This window comes from Oncorhynchus kisutch, linkage group LG6 (assembly GCF_002021735.2).
Source record: "Oncorhynchus kisutch isolate 150728-3 linkage group LG6, Okis_V2, whole genome shotgun sequence".
In the NCBI taxonomy this organism is placed as follows: Eukaryota; Metazoa; Chordata; class Actinopteri; order Salmoniformes; family Salmonidae; genus Oncorhynchus; species Oncorhynchus kisutch.
In genome coordinates, this window is record NC_034179.2 from 76,657,270 (window position 1) to 76,677,036 (window position 19,767).

Genomic DNA, 19,767 nt, shown 5'->3' on the forward strand with positions numbered 1-19,767 from the left:
ATCACAAATTCATAGACCTATAGCTATTATTAAATAGTTGAGGGTCTACCTCACAATCACAGGTCAATGCAGACCTTTAGATTTTTGAATTACACATTTAACTTTATATTTATACAAAGTATTATAAAGTAATATTTATACATGCTGCAAGATGTTTCATTGCTGTAGATGTAGATCCTATATGACAGAATTATTTTTCAGGCCTGAAAGTATTGACCCATCCATCATAAACCTGAAGAAGCTTGGTTTATATTGCTGGGCAAAGAGGTTCAAGACCAGTGTAACCCTAATTATGGTCATGGTCAAGGATGGCTAAGGAAGCAGATATTGAAAAGGCTAAATGGATACTTTCTCACTTGAGCATATTTAATTGATCACTTTCTTATGTAAAATTATTTCAGTATGAATAGCAATATGATTCATCCTGATAATAATACATTAAATGTATCCCAAATGTATTTACGTAGTGATTAACATGTTATATGTATTCTTCCTACCATTTTCAACCCTGATGCTTTACAATTCCTGTCTTGGTTTTTCCATAACAAACTTGGAACTAAATACTACAATCTACTTTTAAAAAAGTGCTTCACTCCACTTCTCTGCTCGTCCACAGGCAGATGACAGGGGAATAGAATGCAAAGCCAGCGGGCTGTGGAGTGTCAAAGGGGAACAGGCAGCACTGCTCCCCAGAGAGCAGCAGGATGATTCACCCTACTGCTATTAGTCCTGTCCCACTTTCACTCTCACGTACATATGGTGGTAATGCGTTACCAGACAGGGCATGAAGAGAAGGTTCTGGAAAGAGCACTATGAGGGGATGGAGGATGAGGAAAGGGGTTATGGTGGAGGGCTGTGGGAATGCTGGAATAGTTGAGTTCAAACACCCTGACCCAGTAACAATACAGGCAGGATTACTGTAAATCAATCAAGTTGATGATAAAATGCCAAGAGTAGTATGGTAGAGCAGCAGTGAAACGGTCTGCAAAGCTCACATGATTCCAAGTGGTTTTTAATATGGAGGTTCCTAGACAATGATGGACAATTAATGACTAATTCCAGTTACAGTGTAATTACATGTTGGAGCATATCGTTGGGACACCAATGTGTTTTTTTTGCAGGGCATCTCAAATGAAGAAGAGTGGAAGTCAGGTGTACTTTCTCTGCCTGCGACAAAGACAAATGAGCTATTTCCACCAGCGGTGAAATACCTGTTTTATAATGGTTTCTAGAAGATCACAGACCTGCCAACATTATAAAAGTAAATGATTTGGGTTGAGAAGAGTCATAATGCCTCAGCTCAGACGATTGCAATTGCACTGCATTTGTGTGGAAAAGGTCACACATTTTTTGACGATAAATGAGTTTCAACCTGATAGGCTAGCTGTAGTGGTAGTAGACGTTTGAGTTTGGCAGACATCTTTACACACAATAGTCTATAGTGTATAAACCAAGAGGTTATGAAGCTTAGACTCTTACTGGGCTACCTATCTAACTACTGAGCACCATTAACAATGTTAACAACTACGTTATAACCCAATAGTTGACGTTTAATATCAGCACATAGTCATGAAGAGTTTGAGGAACACTGTGAATCTGAGAGTGCACACTTTAACAAACAATGACCAGAAAAAGATACACTAAGCAAAGCTTAGATAGAGCTGGTTTGTGAAGATAGGACTCATACACCATAAAGGGCCAATCAGCAGTTGAAAAAATAACCACTGTTTTGGTAAAAAGCTGAGGGATGGAGCTGTAGAAATGTAATCACTCTCAAATTCATAGACAGACCTATGGATGCAAGGACTGACCATCCATGATATCAACATTATAGTTTTAACCATGTTTTGAGGCTATACAGTGTTTGTTTACATTGATTTTGTTTACAAACATTAGAGTAAAACAGGCTTATATTTGGGGTTCTGATGGGGGCAAGACATTAAAACTAAGCTCATGAGGCATTTAAGTTACATTCTTCAAGAATCAATGGAAACATTCATTTATGTCTAAAAAAGGATGTAATAACTGATTGCCCCGTTAAAGCTCACCTTAAAGTCTTACTTTAGGTATGAGGCTGCGACTGTGATGACAAACTCAAATTATAGTGAAGCCTTGTGTAACGTGGCCATAAACAGACTGTCAGTGAAATACAGAAGCACAGAGAGAGAGAGTAGCTGAGTGTGGGACCAAGCAAGGGTCTTATAAACATCTCAAGGAGAGAAGAGGCACATGAGAGGAATTTGGACACTTTATTTGGGCATGATGGGAGAAGGAAGGGCCGTAACTGGCTGGAGCAGCCCAGATGTAATGTGATGTGAAAGTGGAATCCCTCAAACTGATAATGAACTACTGTTACATGTTTGCTGTGCAGTGGGTCTGTTGTGGGTCATGTACAGTGAGAGGAAGCATAGGGAACATATCCACACCTCCAGATTGGAAACCTCTTATGATGGCCTGTTTATTTGAACGCTAACATGCTGGGGTCTTGAGATGACAAGGTTTGGATAACTTTACAACTTTAAATTCAAACTGAATTAGAAACACAAGAAAAGAGCCATTAGAGAGGGTACACCTTGGTAGGAAGGACACCTAGGCTAAAAACAGAGCTCAGGCAAAGGGAGATGAGAAGACTGAGGCTTCGGGAGAGCTACGAGATCCAAGAGAGGCAGACAAATTGTGCAAGTCATAATATTTGACAAAGCAAAGAAATAATGTGCACGTGTGTAGCTGGAACTGTTGAGAAACATGGAGAAGCAGCGAGAGACAGAAAACTGCTGTTCTGGATGGTAGAGGGGCATTTCCAAAGTTCCAGCTCCCCCCTCTCCACACCCTCATCAACTCTGTCTGGCTATTTACGGTAGAAGGCCTCCTCAACCTAGGCTGAGAAGAATTCAGAAGGCTGGGTTCTTAGCATCATAATTTGGGGTGTCTATGTACAGTAGGACTGAAAGTTGAAACAAAATATGGGCTTGACTAATACATTTTTTGGTGAATTAATACCCAAGTGTCTGTGTGCATTTATAAAGTGTTTGTGTATAGTATCTGATAGCAAAGTGCTATTTAATAAACTGGTTAAAAGTCATGTTAAATCCCCACTGAATTGTCAAGGGTTTTAAGTACCTTGTAAAAAAAAAAAGGGTTATTTTCATAGCCTCTCAGAAGTCTGGAATGTTGATTTCAGAGTAGTTTTTTTAAGTCTGGGAAAGCTTACTGCACAAATACCTCCTCAAACATCCCAATACTGCATTTGTTACTTTAATGTAACAATATGCTGCTCAATAGTGCTGGTTAAAGACATGGGGAGCTTGATTACTGAATGGAACTGCTGAAAGCTGTAAAGATGCTATGGAAAAATGGAAAAGGAGACTTCACTAATACTTATAGACCTAAATGATTGAATCAGTGTTTTCAAATACACTATCCACTTACAGTAAACAGACAGATTTGTGATCCAAGCAGCACCAGATTTGCAGATTCAGTCAGACTACATTACAAGCACTGACGTCTGTGCATTTATGTTGTGTACTAGTGTAGGTGACATAGTGTGTGTGTGTAGCAGAAGAGATTTTCCTCGAGTCTCATGTGACCATGTTTGGTAACGCTCTCCAGGCCCAGTCTGTGACCCAGCCCCTTGACCGGCGCACACGGTAGAGCTGGATTCTATCAGAGCCAAACAGTGGTTCAGATGCTTCTTTCTCTCTAACTCCTGTAGAACGGGCAGAAGAGGAGCGGTAGCTGGCACCCTCTCACACAGGTAACTATTATCTATCCTGTTGCCTAGTCACTATCCCGTTTCATTTTTTGAATGCAACCTTTAAACGAGGCAAGTCAGTTAAGAACAAATTCTTATTTACAATGACGGCCAAACCCGTACGATGCTGGGCCAATTGTGCACCGCCCTATGGGACTCCCAATCACGGCCGGTTGTGATACAGCCTGGATTCCATCCAGGTTGTCTGCAGTGACACCTCTAGTACTGAGATGCAGTGCCTTAGACCACTGCGCCACTCAGTAGCCCTACCTATATGTACATATCTACTTCCATTTCCTCGGACCCCTGCACAGACTGTACTGCTACCCCCTGTATACAGCCAAACTATCATTGCTCATTATGTATTTATTTCTCGTGTTACTTTTATTCTGCATCGTTGGGAAGGGGCCGTAAGTAAGCGTTTCACTGTTAGTCTACACCTGTTGTTTCCGAAGCATGTGACAATTAAAATGTGATGGACTAGCTAGACTGGACTGAGCCAGACAAACCTTGGATAGTTCTAAGCCTTCTAACACTGCTGTACGCATTCTGACTACGATGCAGCCAACATGCAGTATTTTCATAAAATTGTCTATTTGTGTGCACCAGTGTAAACAAAATACATGAAAGTCAATGGTGTTTGAATTGATACTCTGAAGCCAAAAAGCAATGATTGAGACTATTGCTTTTTCTGTCTTCAAATTTATTGAAGAGCAAAACTTTCAAGTAAGTTTCAACTTTCAGTGCTACAACAACATCATTAGTAGTGGTCACTAAATCACATGGTGTTGAGACAGGGACCCTAAGGCCCGTGTATTGTTCTTTTCACATTTAAAATATTCAGAAAATAAACAAATGTCATTGCATTAAAATGAAAAAATAAAAAATCCACTGGCAACATTTGATCTATGCTTTTTTTCCTCATTAGTTCATGTTCACTCGTTTCATCACCATCATGAATATTAGTTATTTTCTTGACTTAATTTGTTCCATCTCCGCACCTCCTTGTGACTGAAAGGATGCGACTGCTGCGCTCTACAGATCTGCTCCACAGGTGAAGCAGGACTATCCGAGAGAGTCCACAAAAAGCTGGGGCAAGAATTCATTGATTCAGTCAAAGGTTATTTTCTGGCTAATCCATGACATTTAGTATCAAATGGCTAAAAGTCTTGTGACGCTGCTAAGTTCAACCTTACAAAAGAGATGAAATGCAGCTGAAATGCAACAGTTCTACCAGTTCTTCCAGGAGCTACAACATGTTCTCATTTCTCACCAGGGCCTGAGACCCTCTGTACCTTCTCTTAATACACAATGCTAGCCTTTCAAACGGGATAGAAGGCCACACGGTTATTTCTTGCAGATACAAGTGCACTCGGGCATGATGTTACAGAAACCGCCGTGTCACTTCCTCATTTCCAAAAACCAAAACATTAACTATTTTTAAAAAAATCACCCAGAGGTCTACATTGCAATTCAACACACCACAGACACACTGAAGTCAAGTGACAAACACTACACAGCCAACTAATAGTTTGTACAAACATTGGACATTGTGCAGAAGTACAGCCTCTCTCACAGGCATCCGAAGCAGACTTAAATGCACACCACAGCCTACTGGTGAACCAGAAATCTCATCATCAGGCTACACATGTACTCAGCTGTTTTCTTGACTGATGAATGATACAAACATGTTGCTCTATTCACAGCTTGACGTATTGGAGGACTGGGTGAAAAAGAGTGCGCTGAATCTCACTAGCTTCTCAACAGAGCTGAAGTAGCTGAATAACTACACAAACAATAATTACATTTCCAATCTCATCTTCATTCTGATCATAACCAGCAGCCTCTAGGCCACTTCCCACTCCTCCTAATGCCACTAGAACCACCACAACATTTAGAAATCGGGGCCCGCTCCCGTATTCAGGAGAAAAACAAGCAGGCCCTACAGAGGGGTCAACTTTGGAGAATACTGGTCTGGATTCATTATTGTGCAGGGTACAAAAATATACATAGAGAGAAGAGATTACAATAGCGAGAAAAAAGGAAAACAAACAGCAGTTTTACATTAAAATGTCATGCTAATCTCTACCGGACTGCAATAGATTTCCTGTTTGCGTAAAGGCACGACAATACAACCCTCCTCGGTGGTACATGGAGGGGCTCAAAAGGTTATTGCTCCACCATGGGGAGTGTGCTTTCATTCCACAGTGAAAAGTCAAACATTTCAGACCCCCCGTCCCAAACGACGTCAACGCTTTAGGGACAGGAGGAGGACAGAAAACAAAACACTTAACATGCACTCAATACAGCTGGGTGAAAAACATCAAATACACTGATTAAAATGAAGTGCAGAGGAACCCATAGATTAATGCAATTCATATTTATCCTGTTTAGTGATCTAGAGTATAAATCATAATCCAACATTTCCTTAACAAGCTCTGTGATTTGAATCAATCAAATCAACTTGATTTGAAAGGAAGATTTCCAACTGAGTAATACAGTAGGACTTTACATGGCTACACATATAGTACAACATTGCCAGCGTATGGCTGTTCTTGTCAGATAGGTCATTCATAATTGATCTTACATGAATATCTAAAGAAACGATTGGGAACATCACATTTCCAGCATTCCTATGGCTGCCACTCTGTAGGCAGAACAGCACCTAAAACAGGAGAATTTCCCCCCCCTAAAGGGACCTGCTCTTGTTCCAAATTCAGTTCTCAATAGAACACAGAAAATAGAGAAAAATGGAAGTTAAAATCCCCAGAGGTACCTTAGATAAACACAACACTTGTTCTAGTGTCTAAAAGTAGTGTTACACTGAAGTGGCTGGGAAAATCTCCAGAGAAACAGAGAAAACGTCCTTTCCAGTCCACTAGAGAGATACTAGAGATAATGGATGAGATCTTTCCAAAGGCTAAAACATCATTACAGAAGGAGAAAACAACTCATTGTGATTATTCTCATATGGAGGGACTGACACATCTTTATAAGGCAGGGGAGAGGTAGAACAGAAGCATCAAACTGGATGGATTTAACCGCTCAGCTGTAACAGAGGGTTATGATAGTGTAGTGAAGTTAAGACGCGTTGATGTCAATTCCTGGTTTTGATGTTGAGTAACAGGAGGAACAAATGGGATAACTGAGACCCAAACAGAGCACAGCCAGACCCTGGACGAGATGAGGCAAAAGCGTCCAATGAAAAACATGATTCCGGAGAGTTGGCAGCAGCGGTAGGAGCCAATCCCCACATCCCTGTCTCCATTTCCCCTGGATGTGCATCTGAACTGTTGCTGTGAGAGGGGGACCGGTCTGCTGGCGATGTAGGTGGTGTTCATAAAAAGGAGGCCATCAGCAAATGCAGTAAGAGGCATTGTGGTGTCTCGGTCTGTCAAACTAGCACACTAAGAGGTCCTTATTCTGAGGGAAAAGCAGGAGGCTCCCCTCTGGGTGGACGGGTCAGGGAACTGAAAAAAGTAAAGGATGATGGGCGAGGGAGTCTGACAGAGCCAGAGTACGGTTTCTTCTTTTATTGCTTTCTACCTGTCCATCACAGGCACTTCAGATGACTGAGTTTGGGTTGAAGTTGAACAATAATGAGTGTACTTAACAGCTACTCTGTCATCTCCAACCAAACCCAGCCAGGGTACCACCATACCATTGATGAAACACTGAGGTACAGAAGCTAGTGTGGGACCAGTCTGCGAGGCTGAATCGGATGAGGACCTGACCCCATTCGGCTGCATGATTTCCAGGTATGGCGATAATAGCAAGGCTGGAGCTAGCAGGGGCTATAAGAGCCCTTGAAGTCCTTCCTGTCTCCCTTCCACAGAGTCTGTCTATCCCCCCCTCCCTCCGGCCAGTATCTCTTAATCTGTGTGGTTATTCACATGGTTCTGCTTGAGCGGGGAGACCTCTTTGGCCTTCCTGCCACTGGCGCCCATCATGACCTTGTAGCAGCCGCGGGCGATTTTGTACATCCAGATGGTGTTGAGGATGTCCAGGGCGATACAGGATGTGATCCAGGCCACCTGAGCACCGATGCCCAAGCGCTCAAAGGCCTCCGTTCCGAAGGTGGCAAACACCCGGGCCCAGTAGGGAGGCATGACGAAGATGCGCACCATGAAGAAGACCACTGCCATGGCCATGCCGTTGGCCACAACCAAGCGGTCCGAGCGAGGGTACTTCAGCACCTCGTAGAACCACCTATACGTGGATGAGAACGGAATAATGTCAACACTGACAGAGGTAGGGACTGATAAACAGGAGTATTCATTCATATATAGTAAAAGTGGAGCTAGCTTACCTTTGGTTCACAAAAGGTGTGGATAACTCTGAAATGAGACGGAAGTTGGCGAAATAGGGAAGCACGCCACGAGACTGCAGAGGGCGTAAAGACGTATTACCACAAACAGACATGGGCAGAAATAAACTAAAAACAGAGTAAATGTGAAACACATCTTTAGAAAGAAGACGTGAGTATTTCAATAACAAAACCCAAAGAGCCATCTAATATTAGCCATTGTGCTCATGGTTTTCCCCCAGACTCACCAAGACATATCCATATGCATAGAGCGCCGCCAAGTGGTGGCAGACAAAAAAGCTGTCCCCCATTGTGCTCCAGTTAGTGGCCAGAAGCACAAGGTCTACACAGAACAACAAGTGGGTAGTTAGCACACAGTTTATTATTTTCATCTACTGTCTACAGGGAAATGTGGATGGCTTATTGTTATACAAGAGGATAAACATGAGACTCACCATAGAGCAAATAACCACATGTTATGGCCACATTAAGTTTCACTAGTCCAGGCTCCCCCCTGTACAGCAAAAACAAAACAAAGTGTTCTTTCAGAATAACAGTTGCCACATTACAGATTAATGCAGTAAAACTACAGTAAAACAGAAACAAAAGCTACTTACGATTTCACAGAAATCTAGTGAAGTCCACAAAACATTCTACATACTGTATTAGTGAAGTCCACAAAACATTCTACATACTGTATTAGTGAAGTCCACAAAACATTCTACATACTGTATTAGTGAAGTCCACAAAACATTCTACATACTGTATTAGTGAAGTCTACTGCAGGGGTCTCCAATGAGAGCTAATAAAAAAATGAAACTTCACCTACAATATTTTCTCTAGCATTCAAATAGGCACATTCTTCTCATGGCCATGTCATGAGTCATAGTCTTGCTACTACTGAGATACCCGTGTCCAGGGAAGGTCCAGTTTAAACAGCACTGTGTTGACAAATGCATTGTGCGCACACACAGAGAGTGTGTTTCCGTTTGCCTGCTGTACCCTTGTGTGATTGTGTGCTCATGGACAAATACGTGTCAGGATGTGTGTACATGTGAGCAGTAGCCTGCATTCATTCATACTGTAAGAGTGAGTACCACGGTTCTCGACTGTAGGAGTGGATTGTACGACTCAGTTGTTCGGACAAGGTTTTGGCAACGCCATGGTTATCAGATCACTGTATCACATGGGCCACATTTACTGCCTAGGCCTGTGAGTGGACTGTAGCACAAGAGGCTCTTGACAAGAGCATCTGCTAAGTGACTGTGGTCCTAATGTGTGTCCGTCTCAGTAAAGTGACATTGGATCTGATTTTGGCCTCTCTCCATCACAGGTATCCTGTTGCTGAGTGCAGGGTCATGGCTCTCTGTGACAGCTCACCGGATCAGAGGGGGGGCGCCACGTGACACCGCCCTCCCTCACCTCTACTGACCTTCACCCCAACGTACCCGTTCAGGGTATGTCTGAGTGCAACATCCTCTCTGAACCCCACTCATGTAGCCACGATCAATGTCATATGCAGCCAATCGTTTCTTCACTTCATGTTTACTGTACATCCTGGAGCCCACCCATAAGCCTAATAATCTATTTACCCATATAGAGAATCAAAGACATTCGTAGATAAACTTGTGTATCTGTTAAAGCTAAGAGATGAACTTAGATAGATCAACAGGAGGGGTCAGGATCGGTTCAAAGGTTCTCAGATTCCATGACTGATCCAGGTATGGCAGGGCAGCAGGTAGCCTAGCGGTTAGAGGCGAGCCAGCAACCGGACGTTTGCCAGTTTAAATCCCAGGTGTGCCGGGAAAAATCTGTCGGGAAGTGAGCTGTTAACCGGAGGGTTGCTGGTATCAAATCCTAGATTCCATTGTCTGCCGTTGTGTCCGTGAGCGAGGCACTTAACCCCCCCCAGCAACAGCTCCCCGGGCATCCAGTGTGGTAGTCCCCTGCACCTCTCCAAAACCTCTATATTTATGTGTATGTATTGGTCTTTTGGAGGTGTTGGGTTAAAAAGCAGAAGTCACAGTTCAGTTGGACCTTGTGTGCATTTGACCAATAAAGGAATCTTAATGTTACAGTAAACCACACCTGGGGTTACATCACTGAACTCTGATCAACCAACTGAGCACTATTGTTTTAAACCAATTGAGTCTGTATTCTGCTCACATCGCACTTTTAAAGCTCAGATAAACCGATTTGAGGTAGGCGGATTTGGAAAGCGATTTGGATTGATTGGATTACGATGACAAAACCCAGGTAGCCAGAGTGACGTTGCGAGAAGCTGAATCTGTCACAATGCAGGTTTTGTGGGCGGTTAGTTCTGTGAAGCCCAGCACAATGCCAGTCTGTGGCATGTCTAAATGATGCTGTAATGCAAATCAGATTGTCTGATGATTTAATGCTTACGCCATTCAGTGTTGCAATAAGAGGAACTAGCTACTGCGCTAGCAAAATAACATGGCTACCAGTCTAAATAGAGGAAAATTAAGAAACTAAAAGAGATGGGCAGGAAAGCAAATACATAAGAGACAAAAGGACAATATGCCAATACCAATACTACACAGACAAAGACCAAAACAAAGGAAAAAAACAAGACAACATGGCTTGGGCTGGGAGGGTACAACAATTACACCCCTATTAAACAAACCCTATGACAGTAAAGGAACAACAAAGAAAGAAGGAAAAAGAGAGTAGTCTAAATGTGAGACATTTGGACACAGAGCAGATGAAGGGGGGTGGCAGGACTCCTCCCCATTGGCCCTTCACAACCCCCTTTCTCTGCTCCATCAGCGACAGACAGACAATGAGAGCGAGGGAAGTGCTGTATTGATCAGACAGCCAGAGACGCAGGGTGCTGCTGGGGGTGGGGGGGGGAGTCAGGGGAGACAGTCACCAGAAGGGGAGGGGGGGCTGAAGACTGGGCTGCTGTTTGCTATGAAAAGGAGCCTTGTTGGCAGGACTCTGGTCTGTCTGATCAGAACAAGAGAGGAAGAGAAACAGGAGAGAAACAAGAGTAGAAGACAGAGAAATAGGAGAGAGGAGAGTAGAAGACAGAAACAGAAGGGAGAGGGGAGGGAGGGATAGGGGGAAATTACCATTCCTCTCTTTCAGGATACAATGACGTAATCACACAGTCAGCAGTAGGAGAGAGAACATAGAAAAGACAATGAAAGGACAAATCCACTGAATCTACACCTCTGGAGACTCCACCGAGATTTCTCTCTGACAGTGGGGAATGGCAGCATCATCCTTCCCACCCTCTTGGGGTAGGCTAGTAGCCATGGCTGCTAGAGTGACAGAAAGCAGACAGTAATGCAGTTCATCTTACCAGACGGGGTCTGCGTTGACAGAATCATCAAACCACAGGATGTAGAGACAGAAGAGGCCCACGATCAGAGCATGGACAGTGGACACCAATCTGGGCAAGCACACAGAAACAGGGACAGTTAGCGCCATGGCAGAGAATGATGCAAGACTAGCACCACGGCAGCAGTAATACTAATAAACAGATCAAGTAACATAACAATAACATCCTTTATAGCACTGAGAACACAATGAAGAAACCTCATTGGGGCCGTGTGGAACCTTGGCAATGGAACTCATTTGAAGGAGAATCGTGTGTGTAAAACTACTCAGGTTTCATTGACCTCTGGGACTCTTTATCTGGGCTAGTGAAGAGAACTCCAGTGCTACCACGCCTCTTATCTCCCCTCATCCGCACACACAGTCCCCAGACCCTGAGCACACCAGCAGTCACACTGGCCTAGCAATGCTGGCTCCACAAACCAGCCACTGTACAATGAACCTTGTTATTTTTAGTGTCACCATTATAACATGACTATCTGAGAGCGTATAACTGCCATGACCAAGGAGGAGAGTGGAATTTGAGGCAGTCTCTTATGAAGCAGAAGGGGCAAGTGCATTTGCTCTTCCTCTTGCCCCTCCCTCCCTCTAGCTAGTGAGGTGTTCCTTAGCCTACGCCTCAGGGTTACATCTCTGCTGTGCATCTTTCTGTAGATATTCTCTGTGTACCTTTACAAGCAAAGCTTGAATAAATAACACACTGACACCCGTTATGCAATGAAGGGTAACTTTGAATCAAACTTCAACCACTATCAGTGCATCACCTTTGGCTTGTTATGCCATGGTACACACATCCTGTAGCAGTGTTTAGTGTGCATGACCCCTGTATGAACTGAGGCCCAGGACTGCCGCGCAGCTCCCCCCCAGGACTGCCACGCAGAAGAAATATCAGCCCACAGGGGGAAGCACGAGACTGAACTTTTCTCAACTTTCTAGAGCAGTGGTCACCAACAGGTGAATTGCGATCCACTGGTCGATCTCCAAGGCATTCCTAGTCGACAAACCTTTCTATAAAAAACAACAATAAAGCCTTGTGTTCCTATTTTATTTGTCTCGGGCTGTTGGTGGTAGGTGCACCCGATTCAGCTGCCTGTGTGCCAAGTAAGTGAACTTCATGTGGCTGAACGTACAAACTGCCTTCCCGGCGGGGCCGGAGAGCAAATCAAGTGCATTATAGGCCTATCGCTAGCCAATCGGATGGCTCAGATTACTGTGATGGCAGTAAGGTAGCAGGCATAAAAGAAAGCTATTTTGATACTAAGCAAACTTGATACTGTGAGATTTCAAAATGTTTAAAACCCATGACTAGAGAGACTGTCAAAAAAGATATCAAAGAGCTGCTGTTTTATGAGTGAGATCACATTAAAAGTTCTCACTCAGCACTGTCAACACTTTGTATTCAACACTTTTATATGTGTTCTTCCCATTTCCACCCAGCGCTACAACACGCACTGCAGCAGTAATGAATGTGTAGGAAAGTGTATCTATAGGCTTGCATTGTTGTTATTATTAGCAGCTTGGGTCTTTTTAATATTTCACTTTCTCTGTTCATAGGAGTAACATGAATTTGTGCACAAGGCAGAAATAACAGTGCGACTCGAGTTGCCATCAGCTGGAAGACTATGTCCCTTTTTGGTCAGTGTCAGTGGAGGAAAGGGAGAGCGGAGGGATGTTGAGAGGTGGACCATCAGTCTGCTGTTCTCTCCCTATACAGAGATTGACCATTAGATGTGGGCACCATCAGCCCAGTAAAATAAAAGACAAATTATTTAAATTTATGCTCACTCAGCTGTGCCTCACAAGTAATGCAACAATGGATCTATTACCAGTCTGATCATATAGCCTTCCTCAAATTCTGAAATATATTTTTTAAATGGCCCAAAAAACAACGCATGGGCAATTCAAGCAAAGCCAATATGAGGTGATAAGCTATAGGCACAATACATTACTGCACAAACCTCAGTGCTACAGTACTGTTTTTAATTGGTCTATGTAGCATGGGCCGCAAGTTTATTTTGTAATGTTTTTTTAAATGGAGCGGTAAATCTCAGCTTTCATTTTGACTCAGAAAGTGATCTTGACATTGGCTTACGTTTTTTAAATCATGTAAAAAAATCAAATCTGAGCAGTAGATCTCGGCTTGCATTTTGACTCAGAATGTGATATTGACTCGGAAAATGTTGGGTGACCACTGTTCTAGTTTTCCCTGTTAACATGATCAAAGTTTCCCTTTACTGTGCAATTGTGATCAAATCAACAATAGCCACTGTCAATGCAACATACCAAAACAAACTATGCAAGAGATTTTGTTGTCGGCAGAACACATCGGAGTAGGATTTTATTACATTGACACGCACTATTCAGCCCGTACTCTACAAATACCAGTGCGGCATAAACAATCAGAGCTGCTGTAGGCCTATATGCAAATAGACCATTGCCATGTATTTACTTTGAACTGGACCGTGTTTACAGCATGAGCGTTCGTGAGTAGATGCGCTTGTTTTGAGATCAAAGCGAGAGCTGCATGTAGCCACGTGTGCACATTTTGTTCATATCCTTTGCTAGTTAATTAGTTATTAGCCTAGTTATAGAGAATTTATAGTCAATAATGGGTGGAGTGATTGCTTCCTATAAGAGCACATAACGTGTACATTTCTAGACATCTTTGAAAAGCGAGTCAGGTAAAGAGCTTTTTTTGTCTTAAAGGGACAGTGTTGTATTTTGAGACAGGCTTGAATGAGTTAATTAGCCAATAGACAGAGGGTAGCATAATTTGTCAGATTTTCTGTCATAATGATATGGAAAAGCATTTTATTTTGTAAAATGGTTTCTTGCGTCAAACACCAGAACATTTTCAGTAATCTCCTTGTCCAAAGGACAAGTGGATTAACAGGTTAATGTCAAGCCCTGCAAGTTTTTTTTTTTTCAAAAGTCTCACGGAATGTGGGCCTACATTGACCACCACACATTGGCTGCTAATGTAGGCTGAATGATAGACCAGCCATTTCCATTTTTTAAATGTTATGGGATGCATTTCCTCCATTGCTTTTGATGGTGGCCACTCTGGTAGCTCTACATTACAATCAAATAGCCACAGTAGACTACTTGGCCATTGTTAAAACTTTAACTTAGTGGGTACAGCCTCAGAGTTCACAGAAACGAGCTGGAGGTTGCACAGAACTTTCACAATGTTCAAGTTACCACTCAGTAGACCTGAAATTTGCTCAGTGCCAACATTTTTTTGAGGGAACAGTGGTAATAGTGAGTACAGTCCACCAGCTCAAGACAAACTGATACCAGAGAAGAGATCCCATTCAGTACATGGAGTAACTCATTTCAAACACCAATTGGCAACTTTTGAACTTAACCCCAAACTAATTACACATTTCTGGTCTTTGAATTCAAAGCCCAGCCCCTGACGTGTACTATGAAAAGTTGAGAAGATGACCCATGACAACCTAAATGACAATATTGTAAATAGATCAGCTCTAATCAGACAAATCTTAATGAAGTATCAGCACAATAAAACTATTTGAATGCAAAGCCAGTACAAGAGCAATGTAGAACATAAATATCTACATAATCATTAACTTGTTAGCCTACCTTTCAACTAGTTATCATTTCTGACCTCAGATCAGTGTGCCTTGGTTAATGTCTGATAGAGGTGTTACAGCAGAGTCGGTACAGTACTAGTCTATAATGTGAAACCTCTTAAGAGGCCTGTTGGAAGGGTATTGTACCTGGAGTTCCACTCAGTGAGCTTGTTGGAGGGCAGGCGGCCGTAGCCAGGGGTGAAGGTTGAGGAGAACAGCGGGCTGGCCACGGAGAAGAGCAGCTGAAACCCCACGAAGCTGCCAGCCACCACAGTCAACTCTCTTGTCTCCATCACTCACCTACAGTGTACCACACCAGGAGAGAGACGGGGTGAGAGGCATGTACCGTTACTGTACAGAAGACACAATACCCCTAGACTGGCAGCTGGGAATGTAGAGGGGGGCCGGAAGAGAAGAAGTGGAGGATGGAAGGGAGGAAAACAGGGTGGAAAAGGAGGGACAGGAGGGCAAGGGAGAGAGCCATTGAAAAGGAGATCAGAGCAGAAAGAACAGAAACGAGAGAAAATATATAATTCATTATTGGACAAATATTTTGCACTGGGATTAAATGTGCAATTATGGCTAACAATTGAAAGAAAAGAGAATTGTAAAGATGGAGTTAGAGGTTCCTGTTGGTGAACGCACGCTATTGAGAGGAGGAAGAACATTTGTGATGAGAGATGCAAAAACACAAGTAGAAAGACTGACTAAGTCTAGAAACTAGCAGTGTATGTGCATCTGTGTGTAGGGGTCATTGCCCTGCAGTGTCCAGCGTTGGAGACTAGTTGAGTAGCCTGACGACAGGCATGGATCAACTGCAGCACTATTACATCGTATCAACAGAGCTTGGAGTCCACACTCCTTGTTTACACTGTACTAAGAAACAGCCACTCACTCCCTTGACCTCGTTTTCCCAGAAGAGGGATTGTGTTTCATGAAGAATTGGATTTTCAGTAAACTCAAAAGGTTCTCAGAGCTACTGGCTCTTTGACTGAGGTCCATGGCTGGTCATGTGTCCTCACCTCGACCCTCAGAGTACTCAAGGAACTACAATACTAACATTCCAAAAAAACTGCATCTGGGACCATTAAATCCACAAGAATCTGAAATCCAGAGAAATTGGCTACTTGGATGAAGCAACAACAATAGTCTCTAAGGTTCTAACCGCTTATCCTAGTACAAACAATGTGCTGCCGATTACAATTGGGTAAGGCAACTGATTCGATGACTAGTCACCAACAGGGAGATTCTAGTGATACTGGAAAGTTTATCCTTTCTCCAATATCACTAGACCTAAGCCCAATAGTCTTTAACCTCTGCCCCAACTGGCACTTTAAACTTGTACAGTAGGTTCTAATACTCAAAATCCAATGTCATGATACCATGTCATGACTACAAACTGTTCTCTCTCCCTATAGGCTTACATCCCTCAAACTCAACTCTGGACCTCAAAGACAGTTCCACCACATTTTTTCATTGTTACCCTCTAGTCAGGGACTAATTTAGACCTGTTACACCAGGTGTGTACAATTAATTATCAGGTAGCACAGAAAACCAACAGGCTCCGGACCTCATAGGGTAAATTAGTACCCCTGGCCTAAATGAATAGAAAATAGGACTGGACCCACAGAGCGACAGCCAGACAATAGGGAACACCCCATGTTCACTCAGGGTCTATAGTGTCAAAATCAACACACGTTTCTAGTACAAAGGAGCATTGGTACAGTACAGCCTAATGCCACTTCAGCCTGATACAAACACATGTACTGTTTAACATAGGCGACTACAAACCACAGTTTCATGTTCTCTGAGCAAAATAATTTTTCAATCTCCATGTCTATGGATGTGAGGACAGGCCATTGTGACAAGCTGATCAACACCATCACAGGAAACCCGTAGTTTAGCTACTGCAGTGGCCCATACAATAACCCCAGCTCTCCCTGGAATAGGCCTAACTCTGTAAGCAATCAGGAATTTGTAGTATTATCCAGATAGCATTGACCAATAAAATAGCAGTGTTTGAGAGAAGCCTCATTGTTCCAGAGCATGCTGATCATATGCTGCATGTGCTTCAATTATTCATTAGCATTCTTCACATGGCAAGCTGGTTCTGACTGCCTATGAGGGCAAAGGCGCACATACCCGAAAACCACCATCCACTTTTGACCTTGTTCTCCTGCACTATATGCTGTAGTCAGCAAACTATGACCCTTTGGTATATCGACCAACACAAATAGCGGTTCCCATGTTCCAGTGGAAATATACAACGCCCTCTCTCTCATGCAATGCATATGCAATTGAGGTTTTTATAAGACAGGATGTGCAAAAATACAATGAATGTAATATTATTTTAGTCTAAATGCAGCTCACATGACTAACATTACGACTGGCATTCTAGGCCAACTGACAAGTGACGAGATTTCCGTACCACTTTAATAACGCAAATCTTGAGATGCAGACAAAAATCCTCCAACGATGGTGCTACTGAGTACAATTACTTGCCCTGGCCTAGAGTTTAAAAAATAATGAGGATATTAAATCATAACTGGTAAATGGACAGCTTCCCCCGTCTGGTGTAGTGCTCTTTCTTGCAGAGGCAGATAGCTACATCATCATGCATAACTTGTCAGCACAGTCCCTTATTCTCTGCCGCGAGTGACACAGCAAACGTGTGCACGACAAGAAACGTGTACAATCCTTCGATTTTCGGCAAAATTGTCGCCAGTAGCACACTTTCCAGTTTAGCCACAAGTAGACTAACCAAGCGAGCTACACGAATTATGAGAGCACAGCTACTGACTAGAAAGCAGTGCAATATTGCCACAACCAGGGTCGTATTCATTGGTCGTATTGCGGTCACTAGCTAAATGTTTAATACATACCAATTGCAGTGCATTAGCTCAATGTATCGCTGTGTTGTGAACAAAATAATAAGTGAAATGCTAGCTAGATAAATAACTACCTGATATCAGTCGCATAGGTCTGAGTAAGTTGGTATAGCTTCTGTTCAGCTGCCGTCTTCTTTCACTTTCTTAGGTAGCGAACTTAGCAAGTCAGCTAGCTAGCAGTAGCCCACTAGCTAGCTCTCTAGTGTAAGTCCTCGTGAAAAGGGATATACGACGAAAGCAGCGGCATTCATGCATAACTATTACAGTAGCTAGATAATTGCGGATTCCAGGCTCATTTCCCTGCCACCATGCGTTTCAAGTTTTGCCTAAAATATAAAGTTGTAGACGTTTTGTTAAGCAATTGACAGCTAGCACTAACCTGTGACGCGTACACGCAGATACCACCCACCCTTTAGCTCACACCCCTCGGCTTGGCCACACCCACAATAAACAAAGGCCACATTCATTACAGAGTTATATTCTTCAATGACAAAGAATTAGTTAGCATCGTTGCTATGACGAAACCTGCATTTGTAAGATGTCCACAACTAAAACACGAAGAACTGCAGGCAGCTTGACAAGCTATTGAATATACCGCAAATAGTTAGGTCATATTTTTTACACTTGCCATAGGCCAATTAAATCAAGCCTACATTTTTTATATTAGCACATTTCCATGTGTATTTTACTTATTATAATTGGAAACTGAAAGGGTTTTACAGACAGAGATATTATGAATCCAATGCATTTTGAAAGGAGGGGTTATTTCTGTCATTGTATGGCTCTGTGCTGTCACTTACTGAGTCATCCTCCTGAGTCAAGGTTGTCTGTCTGGTTTCCCCAGCACAGGAGGCTGCTAAGGGGAGGACGGCTCATAATAATGCCAGGAATGGCGCAAATGGAATGGCATCAAACACCTGGAAACCATGTGATTGATGTATTTGATATTCCAATCATTCCTCTCCAGCCATTACCATGAGCTCCTCCTCCCCAATTAAGGTGCCACCAACATCCTGTGTTCCTTGCACTTCCCATGTTGACACGTAGGTATTTGGCATTGATTGTAGGCTAGATTAGAGCCTTCTTGTAAATAGAAGGCCCTGGGCTAGAGATCCAGTGACAGAGAGTGAAGTGCTGAAAGAGTGGATGGAGACAGATGACACCGGTGAAAGTAATCCTATCGCTAACAATCAAGGGCTTCAAAGATTAACCAAACATGAACTGCTAATCAGAGCAGATTAAACACCACTCATTCTTCCAAACAATCACATCCTTGGAAGACATAATGCAATCATATGCAATGGAAATATGAAATTAAAACTACTTCAGGATTGTAAAAACAGTTATATAATTTTGTATAATTTTTTTGTTATTTAACACTTTATTGATTGTGAAATATTGCACAGAGTAGCACGTGTTTTATTGATGTTCAGTTTCAAATTTAAGGGAAATACGGTTTCCCTTCCTGAGGTTTCATGGTCATGAGTGCAGGCAACATTAAAAACTTGCCCTACATAAACTGTGTGAGGGCAGTGCTTCGCCATGCCCACTGTTATCGGTATGCCTAGAGAAAGATCAAGGAAATCCTTATGGCAGGCCTCTAACATATAGCCACTTATTCCATAAAGGCTGCTTTTAGCTAAATGAGGAAAACAGTATGCTATACATTCCATTATGGTACAGTAGAGTGGTAAAGTACATTGCTTATTCCATAACGTTTGCTTTCTGCTAAACTATGTGAATTCCTCAGATTGCCGCATTGACCTTTGGTCATACCACAGATGTCTCTACCGGGCATGTGTTTTTATAATTATATTTAAAATGCACAATGCTTGCTCTGAGCACATAGCCTGTAGAATAACTGGC

The 19,767-nt window shown here is 42.7% G+C and overlaps 1 protein-coding gene across 2 annotated transcripts; it reads right to left on the reverse strand.

Moving 5' to 3' along the window:
• Nucleotides 1–994: 994 nt before the first annotated feature.
• On the reverse strand, nucleotides 995–18,344 carry LOC109898645 (TLC domain-containing protein 4-B). Of its 2 annotated transcripts, none has more exons than XM_020493688.2 (7): nucleotides 17,976–18,344; nucleotides 15,161–15,313; nucleotides 11,386–11,475; nucleotides 8,513–8,571; nucleotides 8,306–8,400; nucleotides 8,061–8,134; nucleotides 995–7,960 (listed from the first exon to the last, which is right to left on the reverse strand). In XM_020493688.2, exons 2-7 carry the CDS (start codon nucleotides 15,304–15,306, stop codon nucleotides 7,624–7,626), a joined length of 801 nt encoding a protein of 266 aa, XP_020349277.2. In that variant the 5' UTR covers nucleotides 15,307–15,313; nucleotides 17,976–18,344; the 3' UTR covers nucleotides 995–7,623. The 2 variants fall into 2 exon arrangements, with proteins under 2 accessions (XP_020349277.2, XP_020349278.2); XM_020493689.2 differs by having other exon boundaries at nucleotides 18,281–18,340.
• Between the last annotated feature and the right edge of the window lie 1,423 nt (nucleotides 18,345–19,767).

Coding starts and splice junctions, on each gene's coding strand:
- LOC109898645 (XM_020493688.2), bottom strand. CDS start 15,306: ATGGAGACAAGAGAGTTGACTGTGGTGGCTGGCAGCTTCGTGGGGTTT. Junction 11,476..15,160: donor CTCACTGAGTGGAACTCCAG/GTACAATACCCT, acceptor GTGCTTGCCCAG/ATTGGTGTCCACTGTCCATG. Junction 8,572..11,385: donor GTCAACGCAGACCCCGTCTG/GTAAGATGAACT, acceptor TTTGCTGTACAG/GGGGGAGCCTGGACTAGTGA.